Here is a 16,509-nt window from a genome sequence, read left to right as displayed (position 1 = left end):
CTATAAGTAGAAATTTAAAGATCCTGCCCAACACTGCAACAGGTTTTAGCTGTGGATAGTTGCATCAGGGCTGCACTGGAATCCAAAAGCAACCATGTAAAATGTTTAATTGCCAGCCTCCTATTGAGCTGCGTGAACCGGCCTGACCATCTTCAGCCTCATTAGGGAGAGTTGCCCACCACTCCCGTCTTGAAAGGTCTGGCGCTTATTAACTTGGCAATATTCCAGGTATAGTGGCTGAAATAATGTTGTTTTTACAGGCATTTCTGAATCGTGAAATATTCTGCTACTTCAGAAAATGGCATAGTCCCCAGGAGCATTATTTCTTTGCAGGAGCAAGTCATGTGTGTACATCTGAGGTAATACTGCTTGAGGGCACTCCACCTATTCAGTCCTGAAAGCAACCCACTGTCTAATCTTGGCAGGGTACTGCCCTCCTGCATTCTGGAGGTTTCCCTGGGTCCTGTATGTCATCCAGCCTTAAGGTAACATTACTAATGCAATAACTCGTCCTTCCCAAGCTTTAAAAAGTGAGGGGATAGGATCTTCCTCAAGGAGTCTTCCACAGGAAAAAAAATATGCAATTCTGTTTTTAACTCCTGCTGAATCATTTGTTTCCTATTCTAAACAGTTTTTATTGAGGTTTTTGCAAAGAACAATACAAAAGAATAAAACTGGTATGGAACAGCATTACAGAACACAGGTTGAAGTAAATGGTTAAGGTGTACACACATGTAAATACTCAATACAGCAAAAAGAAAAAACGGTAACTGGAAAGAAAATCAAACAGAAAATCAGCGAAACCTTAATATAGAAGTGTAACATAAAGATCAATATATTACAAATATAGACTTGACAATACAGTGGTACAGAAAAAATGTACCAACATCTCAATATAAAAGGGCGCAACTCAACAATAGAAGAAAAGGTAATATGGTAATGGTTCATGGAGGTTTGACAATAGCAAAGTAATTGTCTAAGGTTTTCCAGAGTAATCTGGATTGCGGTTTCCAAGGTGAGTTTTGTAGAGAAACATTATCTGCAATACTTAAGTAGAATATTCAGCCAGGATTTGAAAGAGGTATTTTTCCATTTAGTGAGCACAGCCTTACAAGCCGCAACCAGTAATATGGCTAATAAAAGAGAAACTTCAGTTGCTTTAAGTACTCCTGCTAAATCCTTTGTTAAACTCATGACCAGGTAATCACTAATGCCTGCTTCTGATATTTGGACTTTCAAATTAAACCCACATGTTTTGCACACCTCATTAATGCTGCATGAGTTGATGCTCTTCAGCCACACATATCCAGATCGGTAGGTGAGAGTAGGCGGCACTGCAGTACCTCCTTCCCACTTTGCTGCAGGTCATTCTCAGTAGTCTTATATTTAACCATAAATCTTTGTTTTCTCTCAATGAATGTACAGGTGCTAATGTCAGAGTGGCGGTCTTCGACACTGGCTTAAGTGAGAAGCATCCACACTTTAAAAATGTAAAGGAAAGAACCAACTGGACCAATGAGAAAACTTTGGATGATGGTAAGTTCTAAAAGCACGAAGAGGCAGTAGATAGATTCTTGTGATGGTCCATTCTACTTCTTAAGGTTTACAACGACTGAGCAAAAAACAAACTAACTTACTTTGTGACGGTGGGATGTTAATTGATGTCCAGTTTTAAAAAGTTTTAAAATGAAAGACAATAATGTTGGATTAATCTACGTCTTGCAGTTTAATGGAGTAAATTTGCCATTTGAATCGAGGACACTTCCTTTGTCACTCTGTCTCCCGATGCACGATTGGCCAACTTTCTTTGCCAAAATGGAAACAGAACAACCATCTGTCAGTTTAACTTGATACTGGCCAGAGCATATAGTATTTTTGTTTTCATTGACCTGAAGCATGGTGGCTGTATGGTGGCAAGAACTTAGACCTGGCAACGTGTTTGAGTTTGATGGTAGTTTTAATTTAAAGGTTTTTATGTTTTGTATCTGATGCATTGTAGGCATTTTAGTAACTTTTTACACACTTGGAGTTCTTTTGGCAAGGTCGTTCTACCAGTTGAAGCTGATAAAATATTTCAACCTAATGTGCTATAGATTTTGAGATGAAAGTACTGGAGTGCCCATGAGGACTGGACGTTCATTGGAAAGACTTCATTATTGTTGATGGGGAGACAGTTGAGGCATGAGATGAGATGTGACATCTCTATTGCTTCTTCCTAAACTGAGGATGAACCTCCTCCCAGTGACCACAATTTAATTCTGACCATTGACTAGTCACCGATGTCACACTCCACTTCTCTTTGTTAAACTTTGAAGTCGAGTTTTCAGGAATAAAGAAGTGAAACAACTCTGGTAGCAACATAGTATTTATCAAAGAATAATATGGTCGGGAGCACAGCTCAGTTCTATAACTGAAACCACGCTCAACTCAGATTTTACAAGCAGTGTCTTTTATAGACTTAATTCGTATATGCTTTCGTATCTCATTTCCGATTAACATATTAGCTCAATATAATGTTATCTACCTTCATTCTTGGCACAAGCAATAATTCTTAAACAACACATCTGACTACTTGTCACTAAAAATGAAGCTGTAGCACATATGATATACATATGCATCCTCTAACGAGGACAGTTTATTTTGCTCTCCCTTTTTTTTGCTCTCCCATTAATATATCCTTATCTTAATTTTAGAATAGTCACAGTAACTGGCAATTTACACTGTGGCTGAAAAGAGAATGTTGCAGGCCTCACTGAGCCCCTGAATTCCCCTCCTCGCCCCCAGGTCACCACAAGCACACACGTCCCTAACCTGTCAAATCAGGCATAATCACTGGTGTTATGGTAACACAAGTGGTCCTAAAACAAGCCCAAAGCAAAATGTACTTTCTACCTGTAGCGCCATTGGAGGCTTGTGGCATGCTGGCAGCGTGAGGTAGCTTACACTGAGAGGAAACGGCACAAGCTCCCTCTGCCAATTACAAGCACTAATTTAAGCACCAATAATTGCCCTATATGTTGTCAACTCTTCTATTCGCTTTTGCCCGATCAGTACTGGTCTTAATTAAGAAGCTGCAGTTGGACATTATCAGAGCTAAACCTAATTTACAAAACTTCAAATGGGAAAAGGATTTGATGTAGCCTGATTTATTTATTTGCAGGGTTTTTATGCAGCAAACTTGACAGATGGGTGTCTGAGAGCTCTACAGTGACAATGGGGACCGTTACATCAGGCATAAGTTCACAAGAAGAAGAAAAAAAGGCAACGTGCTATTTATATGGGTGTGTCAACATGGTAAAGATCCCTTCCGTAATCCTTGTATAGAGGTTGGACGTCTCTGGGTCTTGTTTGTACCCCTGAAAACCCAAGTATGAATTAAAATAAAAACAAATGGCTTTGGTAAACTTAAATGTAGGCCAGTTCAACGATGGCTAGCTAATCAGTCTTGTCCTCAAGCCGGTAAGAAGTGATGTTTACATGGGCTTGTCCCTTTTCATCCACTGTTTCCCTGCAGATGAGTAGTTGTTTATACACATACAATCTCCATGCTTCAAAAGGTATTTGTACTAACAAAAAATCATCCTATCCCATGGGGAAAAAAGCTAAAAAACGGCGGATCCTTGACTCAAGGAATACTTTTAATAAAAAAGAAGAAAGAACAAGCATCAGTTAACAGTCCTCTCTTCATGAAGGTGGCCTTCATGAATTTTAGAAACAAGTATTTGACTTCGGCAGCACTCGACCTGTAACCAGAAACCTTCAGTTATATTGAGCTCCTTCTAAAGTAATTTGAATTTACGTTTTCTGGCTGTGGCGGGAGAGATAGTGGTTGGAAAGTACAACCTATGCCAACTCTTCAAGGAAGCTGACGTCTCATCAAGTGACAACAAATCACCTCCCTCTTTCACCCTTTGCCTGCTGTGTCTTATCTACCTACGTCATGAAGAACAACTCTGAACAGATAAACAATTAATCATCTGACGTCACTGTAATTTAAGAAGGTTGCCACAGACCCACAACACAAAGCCAGAGGCGAAGAACTGCAGGCAGCAAGAGGCAAAAGAGGTGCTGTAGTGTAGTAGGACAGAAGGAAACCAGCACCAGTGATGAGAGATCAGATGATCATAAATACTCATCCCAATATTACAGTCCTTTGTAAACACAAGGTCTGATTCACAAAGGTTTCTACGTACAATGTTGTAAGAAATGTTCACTTCACTGAATGAAGGCTATCAGACTGTTATGAGGGCAAAGTGCATTTACAGTGATAGAAAATGTATCAGTATTGTAGATTGTCAAGAAAAGAAAATTGGGAGCAGGAAGGGGTTTTACAGGTAGGATGGCCATGCAAAATGCACTGAGCACCCACAAACCCATAGGTTAGTGGATATCCTCCAATATTTTGTAAGTAGTTTCCTACACTGAAAATGCATGTCAGAGGCCTCCAGTTAGGGGCAGATCTTTTCTGGAGGGAGCGATTTTTCCAGGGTGGAAAAGTGGAGGAACGCCCACATTGTTAATGGCCATGTAGTGGAAAAGGGCTTCTCCAACGAAGGAAAGAAAATAAAAAGTGTACCTTTGAAATGTAGATCTCTGCAAGACCTACTCCTGCAGCCTTTACACCCAGTAATAAATTTACAAGACTGTATTTTGTTTATTTTGAATACGTTTAGAAGTCTAACTGTCCTAGATAACCAGGAGTACTTAAGAGCATCTGTCAATCCCAATAAAGTTGTCAATATACACCAAATATGAGTGAACCTTGTACAAGTGGATTTATAATTGTTGCAGGCCCAACTTTGTGACTCTGACCGTACGTTTGTACTACATAATTTAAAACAGTTCAGGAGAGAGAGGTTGGAGTAGAGGAGCCATACTTTAATGAAACCCATGCTCCTAAAGTACGAAGGTGCAACTCATTTGTTAAGTTTCTTGCATACTTTACGTGTTCTTATCTGAAAAGAAAGTTCATGAAAATTGTGATATCTATGTAATAAGCAGGATCTGTTGGGAGGATAATGTACTTTACCGTCCCTTGAAGGGTCGCACAGGGTAAGCCACAGGACATGAACAACAAAGCAACCAGTTCAGTTTGGCTTTAGAACTTCTACTGCACAGCAGAGAAGTCTGGCTTCGACAGCATGAATTTATTTATTTATATATTTCTGTTTTAAATATATTAGTATGGGTGGCAAAAGGGCAGGAAATGGATGATGTAGATTAAGGAAGCTGAACGAATGCCCTGTATGTATCTGTGTAAATATGTATTGCATTTTGTTAGGATCATTTTGAAAACATGAGGGTGGCAAGAAAGCTAAATGGGTCTCTAGGCCAAACCTAAAAAAAGGATATAATGGCCACTGTGCTACAGTGACAGCTCCCGGTAGCAGAGATGTAGTATATTTTCGAGATCAGAATAGGCTGCCCAACTGTCCATCAGGGCTGATACATTTTTAGGAAACTGATACATTTTTACGTTGTACCAGGAGCTCTCTTCTAATAGCAGGAAGTCTGTTCTCTTTGCAGGAAGTACTCCTTTCATGATTATCATTTTTTTTCCAGCTTTATTTAGCATCCATATGGTGCACTCAAGCACCATAAAGTACTAAAGCAATTTAAAAGTGATACTGTTGAAACATTGTTCTGCTTTCCTACTTATCTCATATCAGAGCTTACAGAACCTCTCTGGAATGCACTTCTGAGTTCAAAGAAGACCTTTATTGTTGTTAATTCTTCCCCACCCACAAGTTCTTGAGAGACGAATTAATAGATTTCAAGCACAAAGTAGTCGCAGCAAGAAAACAAAATATATCACAGTAATTCTCAGTTGCAATGTACACAGCAGATATACATTATGTGATTATAGTAGCAAAGCATAAAAGTCAAAATTCATCCCCGTATGAGCAAGTAGGACCTATCTTCAGCTTCATCTTTCTGGGGTCTGCAAGTTGATGACTCCGGTCAACTGCGAGAAAGAGATTATCTACCCACACGGGAGACTGGCAACTGACGCCTAGTTCCAGCCTGAAGTCAAGCAGATTCTAATCTAACTCACTGTAGCCCAGAGTCATCCTTACAAAAGCGTGCCCTCTCCTCTCAGACTCGGGAAAACTACGCAAGCCTTTGGAGACTGGCCAGATCTCCTAGACTTCTCCTATTCCCAAGGCTGAGCAGAAAGGAGAACACCAAATGTACTCTCTCTTATCAGGTCTAGTCTGGTGTGAAGAAAACAGCTTGGTTCATCTTGTGGAAAAACACAGCTTGGAAGAATACAGACATCTGCGATGTTTCAACTGCAATGTCTAACTCCACGTTAAAGCCAATAGGCAGCTAACCTAAATATCAAATGTAATGTCTAATATCATGTCAAAGCCAATAGGCAGCTAAGCTGTATACAGAATGTAATGTCTAATATCATGTCAAAGCCAATAGGCAGCTGAGCTGAATACAGCATGTCAAAGCCAATAGGCAGAATACAGAATGTAATGGCTAATGCCATGTCAAAGCCAATAGGCAGCTGAACTGAACAAAATATATAATGTGCTACTGGTGAACATTGAGCATTTAATATGCGCAGTGGTGAAACACAAAGTCATTGGTCAAACACAATTAATAGCATCACAAACATTGAGCAATAAAGATATATTACAACATAATAAATGTTAACAAGAAGTGGAATGTGACAGAGCACATTATCACATGAAACCTAATGATCAGAAACAAAATGGTGCTTATTTTAGTTTAGGTAAACAGGTGATCTTTTAGATACTTCTTTAAGGCAAGGTGGTTGGGCTCATCTATGGAGCTGGGAGACGAAAAGTTCCAGGTAGCATTCACAGCCCGATAAAGAATTGTTTTTGGACGAGACACACTTTAAATCAAGTAGTGTAAATTTGCAACACTTTTCAGCATTTGAGGCCTCTTAACACGCCATAGTTTGGTAAGAGTTTGGAAAGATGAGAAGGATTGTTTTAATGAATCGCTTGTATATTCTTCTTGGCATTGTTTGAATTGGATTGGTGCATTCATAGGCAGTTAATGGAGCTTGCGTATGGGTGTGGTACAGCTGTGTTTTCCTGAGTGGTGGCTATGTTTGCAGCTGAATGGAGAATAATGTTGAGTGGTGCAGGAGGTGAACTAAATGGCCTGGTAGGATTACATTTCTGAAGTCAGTTCCGTAGATAACTAGAGAACGAGCAGCTTTCAGAATGTATGGGGGAATGATATTTTGAATTTTTTTTGAAGCAGTGGAGGAAGAAATTGGTCGATTCATCCACCTTGTTGATATGAGGAGGTTAGAGCTGAGGTGAATATACAGGCAACCCAAGGGATTTCACTGTGTGAAAGTGTGAGGAAAGAAGCTATCACATTTCAGAAAGTCTGTTGTTGAGGGATCAAGTCTGCACTCATAAGAAGGTGAAAAGTGTAGGAACTGACTTCCGAGGCTGGCTTAGATTATACATGTCCTCAATAGACAATGTTTTGTAAATTTGTGCGTCAGTGACATATTGATGGAAGGGCACATCTGCATTTTCAAGAACCAGGTAACTGGTTCTAGACAAATGTTTAATACTGCATGTGCGAGGATTGAGGCCTGGGAAACATCACAAAGAATTTCAGCCATTCCTGAGATTTCTTCACTACTTGTTGTCTGTTGGTGAGAAAAGAGGACAACCAGCTCTGGAGCAATCCACTAATTCCCAATGCAATGATCCAGAGTCTCGTGGTCGACTGATTACCAAGCTGACAATACGTCTCGGAGTATGGCTAGGCTTTGTTTTGCTTTTGGAGGTGCCCTGGTGGTATTTTGTTATTTTGAAAGTAGTGCATTAATTAGAATGTGTTTATATAGTTTTTATCTGAAGCTTCTCACTCCACGCTTTTACATCATTTGTTTTTAAGGCTTGCCCCAAAGTAGCAAATTTGATATGCTTCTTGATTTTGGTTATTGTGAAACTCAGCTATGGTGCCGGTTGTAGGATATTTCTCGGCGCATCATTCATTGTTGCCTGTTTGTTGCTCTGTAACTTCCCAGCCTGTATTTTATTTTTCCTACCTTTTTTTTCTCCTCCTGTAATGCGTGCTCTGCCTCTTTTCTCTCTGCTGGGGCTAGTGGCGCGGTGAGCTGCAGAGTGTTGAGGGAGGGCAGTGACCTGGGGAGTTTTGTTTGTGTCTTAGTAGCCCGCATCTATCCTGTGATGTGCTTTTAATGTATGTAGTTACTGAGGCCCCCCTCTATGCCTCCACCTTTTTTTTTTTTTTTTCAATTTTTTCCTCTACAGGGGCTGCTCCCTCTTCCCACCACTACTAGTCACCATTCACAGCTCCATTGATCAAGCATTTCACTGTCTGCTACAGTTTCATTGCTCTAGGAAGTGCAGCCAGTGAAATGTGCTGCCTGACCGGTACACAGCAGGAAGGCCACATACCTATGGAGTCGGCCCTCATGGATCAAGGGTGGCCTCCAGCTTGTGTTGCATTTGTTCAATATATTGTTGTGGTTTAAAACGTAGTCCCTCCAATTTAAGAGGTTTATGCATCTTTATTGAACCCATAAGGCTAATGCAGAGCTGCACTGTTGAAGTGTTTGTTTGTGCAACCTTTCCGCTTGGCACTTAAGAACTCTAAACATAATTAAAGTATACGTACAGAATGGAACCATTACAAAATGGTTCTGACGCTGCCCCTCCTTTCTTCTATTGTTCAAACACTGAAAGTACACGATGCAGCTTAATAGAACACATCAGCATTTATAAAATACCACCATCAGTCATGCATTGTTTCTTCCTACAGGCCTAGGTCATGGAACATTTGTCGCAGGGGTCATAGCCAGCATGAGGGAATGTCAAGGATTTGCCCCCGATTCTGAGTTGCACATATTCCGCGTCTTCACAAACAATCAGGTATGATGTGATTTAAACTTGTTTTTCATTGCCTTTTAATTTATGTCTCGTCTGTGGGGTATTTTGGGGCTGGATAGGAAGTAACCTGCAATAAAATTGTTGGTGCCTGTGATATTTTATCCTGTGTACTGGTGGAGGGGGGGGGGGGGAGAATTAACAAACCAGAGCATACCCACTTTCAGACCCGGGTTACTAAAAAACAGAATCCCAAATAATGAACACATAATAACAACAAGCCAAAAGTATAAGAAACAAATATAGATCCCTATTCTCCAAAAGCATGATTCTGAAAAAACGTAATTATTTAAATCATTAATAAATTCATTAGTGAAAATTATTAAATAGAAATGTGTAATACAAAACAGTCCTATATAACCTGGGACAGGAAAAACAAATAAAATAACTCAGTCACACAATCTCAACCATACAATCTAAAATTCAACCTGGATGAACAATAAATTACCATAACATGTACAGAATAAGCATATAATACTCCCCCATTGGGACTGACATGTCCCAGAGAGAAAATCTAACTAATTTGTGAATCAATGAACATCAGAACATCATTAAAGTGACCAAAGAAGATATTCTGCATTATTGTTGAAAACGTCCTCCATTTTTTATATAATGTTTATATTCAAGGAAAATGTTCTTGTTGGTTACTGGAAAAATGTTCTTGATTGACCATAATTTTCAACAGAAGTGATGGAAGGGGAAAAAAAACTCCAATGAAGCGTCCTTATCCATGTCAAAAAGTGCGGATGCGCGTTTCGGTGAAAAATGGCCACAAGAGGTCACTCACCTTCTTCAGGGCACATATCATTCATGTATATATAGCCATCCCAGGGGAGACTATAAAAATCATCAACTAGATTCCTACAATATAGAAAAATTATTTATACGTATTGGCTTGAGAAGCAAGAGAAAAAATAATAATGTAAAAAAAGAAAAGACAGAAAAATGATAAAAAGAGAAAAAAACGGGACGGATTAGTCATTGTGAGGGCAGGCGCAAAGAAGTAACTCAAATGAACAATATTGTTTAACTAGCTTGTTGGTCTTTCACCTTCAAGTAGTTATGTATAATATAACGCACACACCTTAAATGACAAATGCAAGGTAAACTAATGGAGGGAAATGCATGCTTTTATGTTACGAAGTCTCAGTTGGCTAATGCTACCCCTGCAAAAAAAATAAAAGGGGTGGGGGGAAGAGGTGTGTGCGTTTTTTTTATAATCCTGTGAGGGCCCAGTCTGTGACTTGAAGCTCTATGAAAATGTAAATGATTATATTAAAAGTGCATTATTCACAGTGGTCAACAGGAAGTCCAACAGCACGCACTACAGTAGTGCTCCCAGACCTGTTTATTAATCCTTCAGCATTCTTGATTCCCCTGGGCTCACCATGCCTGTAAGTGATATGTAATGCACCCTGGTCATGATGTGACAATTGATGTGGAAAGGAGTGTCTTCTCTGTCCTTCCCACAGAGGATACACTGATCTGGACCGGTGGTGTTGGTGCTAATAAGATGGCGTAGCTGGCCCTGATGGGCTTGTAGCAGATGCTCCCTAGTGGCAACTAACGGAAGTCCTGAGCTGGTGGACTCACTTGGATGCTGAGTAAGCCACAGCAAGAGAGGAGGTGGCAGCTGCGGTAGCCTTGACCTGTGACATCTATTGTAGGGGGGCCCAGCTGAGGTACCGGTGGCACACAGACATATGAGGCAGCTGAAGCAGTGCCTCCAGATTATCAGGGGGTGAGCCTTTGGTGGGGTTGCCAGTCCATTTGATGGGCGCAAACTTTCTGGATACTCCTCCTACTGCCTTGGTGGTGAAGTGTGACAGTGGACTTCTGTTAGCCCTTCAATGTCTTAGGGCCTGATTCTAACTTTGGAGGACGGTGTTAAACCGTCCCAAAAGTGGCGGATATACCACCTACCGTATTACGAGTTCCATAGGATATAATGGACTCGTAATACGGTAGGTGGTATATCCGCCACTTTTGGGACGGTTTAACACCGTCCTCCAAAGTTAGAATCAGGCCCTTAGTCTCTTTTTGAGATGAACGCTTCTTTGACTTTGTCTGGAGTGTGAGTTGAGCGACCTCCAGGATTAGTAGGATGGCCCTTGATCAAAGACAGGCAGTTGTTGAGGACAACAGATCAAACTAAGATTGACCAGTTTCTGGCCACTGTGGTGGAGGGGAGATGAATACTGGTGGTAGCCTGTCAGGATAGCAGGAAGGGCCCTCTGGAGCTCAAATAATAGTGGAACACTAGAAGCTAAGATAGACACCATTTCTTTGGATGTCATCTTCCTGCAAGTGGACCTGTGAAAAGTGGCAGACATGTCCCTGCAAACTGAGCGAATGTGGCCTCATTGCAGGAGTAGATGAAAGCTCTTAAATCAATGGTGAGCACCCCTCCAGATCACACGACGATTGGCTGATGGGGTTGAGGATGCAGAGCTTTAGATGGTGCAACTTGCGCCTTGAGGAGTTCCCGGAGGGAGTAGAGCGGCCCCATCTGAAGGCATTTCTGGAACGGAACTGGGATTTAAACGTGCCTCCAGCTGGAGGGCCTCTCTGATTTATTTGTGCTAGAAAGAACACAGAGGGCTCTGGATCCCCCATGAACGATATTCACAAAAATATGAAATTCACATGAAAAGACAGGATCCTCTAGTTTGTTAGGAAAGTTGTTGACCCAAATATGATGTAAGTTCAGCAGTATATAAAGAAACAACACAGTCAAGAACTCAGCAAATAACTCAGCAAATAAGTAAACAATGGATTCTAGGTGGAGGCATCACCCAGAGATCTAAGTAGGAGGGGAAGAAGCAGTGGAGGTGGTAGGGGTGGTGGTTGGAAGACCCTGCACGTCTCACTCATGTGCAAAACCAGCCATGTAGCGCTCCTGTCATCAGGGAGCCACTATGGGACAGGTCTACGGAGGGCCCGCTTGCTCCGGATGCTCTCACACCATCACCCTCTCACTGTCCCATCCACATCTTCAGGCATGCTAAGGATGCTCAGCATGCCCATTCTCAGGATCGCTGAAGATCACTCTCATCACTCTGTCTCAGACCCTGACCCCTTTGGGCTGGGATAAGCCTGGCTCCTAAGGTTATCAATGGCATCCAGAACTTCTGTCCATAACAGGGCTATTGGTAGTCTTGAAACACCTTGAGCCTCCTCTCTGCAGAGCACCAGGTCCTCCGCTCTAGCTCAGCCCCTGACAGTCGCCTTCCATTTTGCCAGCACAGGATCAACTGATGACTTCTAAGTCATGGGAATTTGCTGCTTGGTCAACACCAGGGCCAAATCCAGGAAACTAGTCCCCACTTTCTTAGAGCCAGGGCATAGGAATAAACTCAAAAAGCACATCTCTAATGTGCACGGCCCAGCCCACTGTCTCGCCCATCCAGTGCATTACAGCATTCTGGAATATTTGTATGTGCATACCGGACCATGTCATGTGGCAGGGGTCTGCCTCCACTAGGGTGCAGCAGGGACAGCTCTTGGATTCTCCCTCATAAATCTCAGTCAACTTTTTAGGGCATATGCAGGTAACTGAATTGGATAGCTTTGAACCAAGTGTTCCTAGACACTCTCTGTGGGTAAGCCAGTATTTTTGCCCATCTCCTGTCTGATACCTTCCTGTCCTGTGTTCCTTCCCATTTCTGCTGGAGGTGTTGCAGGTTCTTCTGTGCCATCCTGTTAAATGCACCCTATAGCCACTTAACCATACACCTTTCATTTTCCAGGGCCAGTAAGTGTTGCCAAATGTAATGGGTCCGGGGTTCATCTCCACCCGCTCCTCAGAGGGCCGCAGCAGTCCAGATCAGTCCCTCATAGGTGAGGAACTGTCCAAGGGTGCAGGCCATGATTCTGTAAGAGGACCTCCAGAGACCTCAACATGGAGGCCTTGTAACAGTCACCTGTCGATACCAGACCTACCTCAGTCCACGTCGCCAGTTGCGCTGCTGTGAAGGCAGACGAGGGTTCCCCATGAGGTGGTCCCACCAGGGACAGCAAGTGGGTGTACACCGGGCAGCACCGTTTCCACCAGAGGCTACGCCTCCAACATTGAAGTGCTGTGCCCAAGAGACGTTATGTCCTCCCCTCTCAGATGTTTGCCATAGCAGATCGGCTAAAAGTGCTCCCTGGTTGGGCACTGTCTCCATGGGGTCTATCTCATGCAGGTTCATGCTGCCAAGCCAGAGCGTTATCCACTGCAGCTGAGATGCCAAATAATACAGCTCAAATTCAGGATTCCCTACTCCCCCTTCCTGGATAGGTCACCAAAATGTGTCCAGGGATATACCCTTTTTCGCCCACGTCCCAAAAAAGGTCCCTCGCCCCCGATTCTGAATGTTTGAACCATGAAACAGGAAGCAAAACCGGGAGGTTAGTAAAGTAGTAAAGCAACCGGGGGAGCATGATCATCTTGGCTAAAGCTATACGCTCCATGAAAGTTAGATGAAGCAAACGCTAAACGGCTTAACACCCCTTCATAGAGTGGAGGACTACTCCCACGTTACCTTTTCGCACGTCCTCTAAGTTATGGTAAATTTGGATACCTAGGTACCGGAACATGAAGGGGTAAACAGGTGAGTTCAGATGGACAAGCTTCCTGCCTGTCCGATACAGGCATCAATGGGAATACGCAAGTTTTTGCCAAGTTTACCCGTAAGCCAGAGACCTCACTAAACTTGTGTAAAAGCCATAACGCAGCTGCATGTCAGAGGCTACTTTGGACATGTATAACGATGGGTCATCTGTGTACAGCCATATCCGGTGTTCCAAGCCCTCAACTCAGATGCCCCTTCCCCTCCTCTGTAGCCTACACATTTCTGCTAGTGGTTCAGTAGCAAGAGAAGACAGGAGCGGTAAGAGTGGACAGCCCTGTCTGGTACCCGTACATACCTCTTAAGAGTCTGACACAGTCTGTCCTATTCGGACCCGTTCCAAAGGGTTGGTATGTAGGAGTCAAGCCCATTCCACCCAGGAGGACCCCAACTGCATGTGGTACATGACTACTTCAAGGTAGGGCCAACTGACAGTGTTGAAGGCATTTTCCAGGTCCACTGCCATTAGACCCGCTCCAGTTCTGTTGTCCTGTTCAGGACACCGAAAATAGGTGTTGTAGATTAAAGGAGGTGTTACGTTGTGGGATAAACTCACACTGGTCGAGATGCACCAGTGTCAGCATGTGAGGAAGGAGGCGCATACCTAATATTTTACTTAGCATCTTACAGTCCATGTTTAACATGGACAGGGGGTGAAATGCCATAGGGGGTGCCCCATGTTTGGTCGTCTTTGGAAGGAGAATGACCATTGCGTCTCTGGTGGTGGTCGGCAGTTCCTTTTCACACAGTGCCATATTACACATGTCTGCCAGCAGGGCCAAAGAGGCCTCCACGCTATCCCTCGGGGCATCAAGGTGCTTCCCCTATAACCCTGAACAATAGTCCCTGAAAGTTTTGTTTTTTTCAGCCTGAAAGGGCACTATTTGCCCATCAGTTTGCGTTGCACAAGTTATCAGGCCCCTCGCGTCTCAAGGCATACTAACGAGACCAGAAACTGCCCGCCCTACCCTCGCCTTCATGGGCCCTGGCTATATAGGCCTTATAATTGTGGCAACGGAGCTTCTCGAAGACAACATTGTAGGATTCCCTAGCCTCTGACAGGAGTTGTTTTGCACCAGGGTTAGTGCCCCACCCCACCCCTCTTACTCAGGTTGTGAATGGTTTCACCCAGTGTCACCAATTCTTGGTTCAGTCCCTGTCGGACACCCACTGTCGCTCCCATACAATGACCACGTATGACCCCTTCAAGACCTCCCATTCCATGAGGCAGTCACTAGCCGTGCCTAAATTATATGCAGAATAGTTTGAGACGGCCTCCAGTAGGCCCCCTCGATAGGGGTCGTATTTCAAGGCATAGGGGCAGAGACGCCACTTGGGGACTGCCAACCTGTGTGCGCCCAGCCAAATGCCCAACAGCAGTGGATTGTGGTCTGAGATAGTGCGGCCAAGGTATTCAGTGTGATAAACATACTGACAAAGGGGTTCCAAGCAGAGAACCCTGTCCACGTGGACATGGATAGCATAAGGTCTGGAATAGAAGGAGTAATCTCGCTCTCCATGATGGAGAGTTGTCCAGATGTCCTCAAATCCCAAGCTGGCAATCCAGTCCCAGAACCCCTCTGTGACCCAATGCGCCAGTGCCCCTGGAAGAGGTGGAATCCAGCGACCCAGTTCTATATCAGCCACACAATTAAAGTCCCCTCCTATAATCATGTCTTTGTCATGAAAAGGGCCTAGCTGGGATGACAGGTGGATAAGGAATGATAATTGGTCTTGGTTGGTATCATACACACAACCAAATATTAGGGGGCTACCATCTAACCTCTTATCGACTATGACCTATCTACCTTCCCTGTCTTTGCAGACCTGCACAGCCTCAAAGGAGATGCCAGTCTGCACTCAGATCTGAGCTCCCTGTGAGGATGTGGAGTACCCCGTGGCATACACCTGCCCCGCCAGCGCCTTATGAGACGCTGTACCTCCACCATGTGCCTCCTATAAAAGGGCTGTGTGTACAGCCCTGCATTTAAAGAATGTGTGGATGCGGCGTCGTCAGCCTGCATTTCCCATGCCCTTAATGCTCCAGGTCGAGTTTCAGCTCTGCGTGAGGAGTGGTCCCAGCCACGACACCCCCTCCCCACCCTCTGCCCACCGCACTGGGAGTATTTTCACACCAGCTCTGGAACTCATAAAGTAAACATACAAACCCCAACCTCCCTTACCCCAGAGCGGTCTGGCAGCCACCAGCCACCCAAACTTGGGCATGTTGAAAAGTAAATTGTGTAACACATGGCCATTAACCACTATCCGTGGATACGGGTGTATCTTCATGGGGTTTCCCAAGCCACAGAGACAGCAGGCATCCACAAACGCTCCAGTCCAGCACCCCAATATCTAGGCAGCTATGCCACTTATACTGTCACTGAAAGGTGAAGGGAGCAAGGGGAGTTCCTCCATGTCTCCCGAGTGTCATCTCCTTACGCAGCCTAGTTGATGTCTGCAGGGCAGGGTCCCCACGACTAACATACCCAGTCATGGCCAATAAAACAACTATGATGTCAACAGGGTTTAAATGTTAGTATTGTGCAACCCACCACCCAAGGGGGTGCCTCCCCACAGTCATCAATGAGCATCACACATTTGCAGTTTACAATTCAGTTATCTGCCGACTGTGGAGTTACCAGCAGCATATTCTGTTGGTCCAAAAGAGTGTCTTCTGAGGTGGAGACTACAGAGTTTTTGTCTGATTGAGTTCCTATATCTGAGTCTGTGTGGAGTTCATGGGAGAGGCCTGTCACCACCAGCAAGAACGATGCCCTGTCCTGTTCAGCCTATGCGCTTGTGGGACCCTACGCAGGGCTCACATTGTACCAGTCTTATCATCGTCTCCTCAGTAGTCTTCTGTGGCGGGGCTGCGTCCCCAGTGCTCCGCCACTCCCTTCTTTAACCCGATACTTGTCCAGCCACTTCCAGGTGTCGACAGAGCTCAGGAAAACGTGTGATGCCCCATCTAGCAT

At 43.8% G+C, this 16,509-nt stretch overlaps 1 protein-coding gene across 1 annotated transcript in view; it reads left to right on the top strand.

The window, feature by feature from the left end:
• MBTPS1 (membrane bound transcription factor peptidase, site 1) overlaps positions 1-16,509 on the top strand; it is a 353,237-nt gene that overhangs the window by 109,578 nt on the left and 227,150 nt on the right. Inside the window, exons 5-6 of the mRNA XM_069215792.1 lie at positions 1,426-1,536; positions 8,794-8,903. Of these exons, the coding sequence (XP_069071893.1) occupies positions 1,426-1,536; positions 8,794-8,903 (221 nt within the window). The remainder of the gene's footprint in view (positions 1-1,425; positions 1,537-8,793; positions 8,904-16,509) is intronic.

The sequence above is a fragment of the Pleurodeles waltl genome, chromosome 12, assembly GCF_031143425.1.
Source record: "Pleurodeles waltl isolate 20211129_DDA chromosome 12, aPleWal1.hap1.20221129, whole genome shotgun sequence".
NCBI classification, from domain to species: Eukaryota; Metazoa; Chordata; class Amphibia; order Caudata; family Salamandridae; genus Pleurodeles; species Pleurodeles waltl.
Note: the sequence above shows the minus strand (reverse complement) of the source record. Positions and strands in the feature narration are given on the sequence as shown.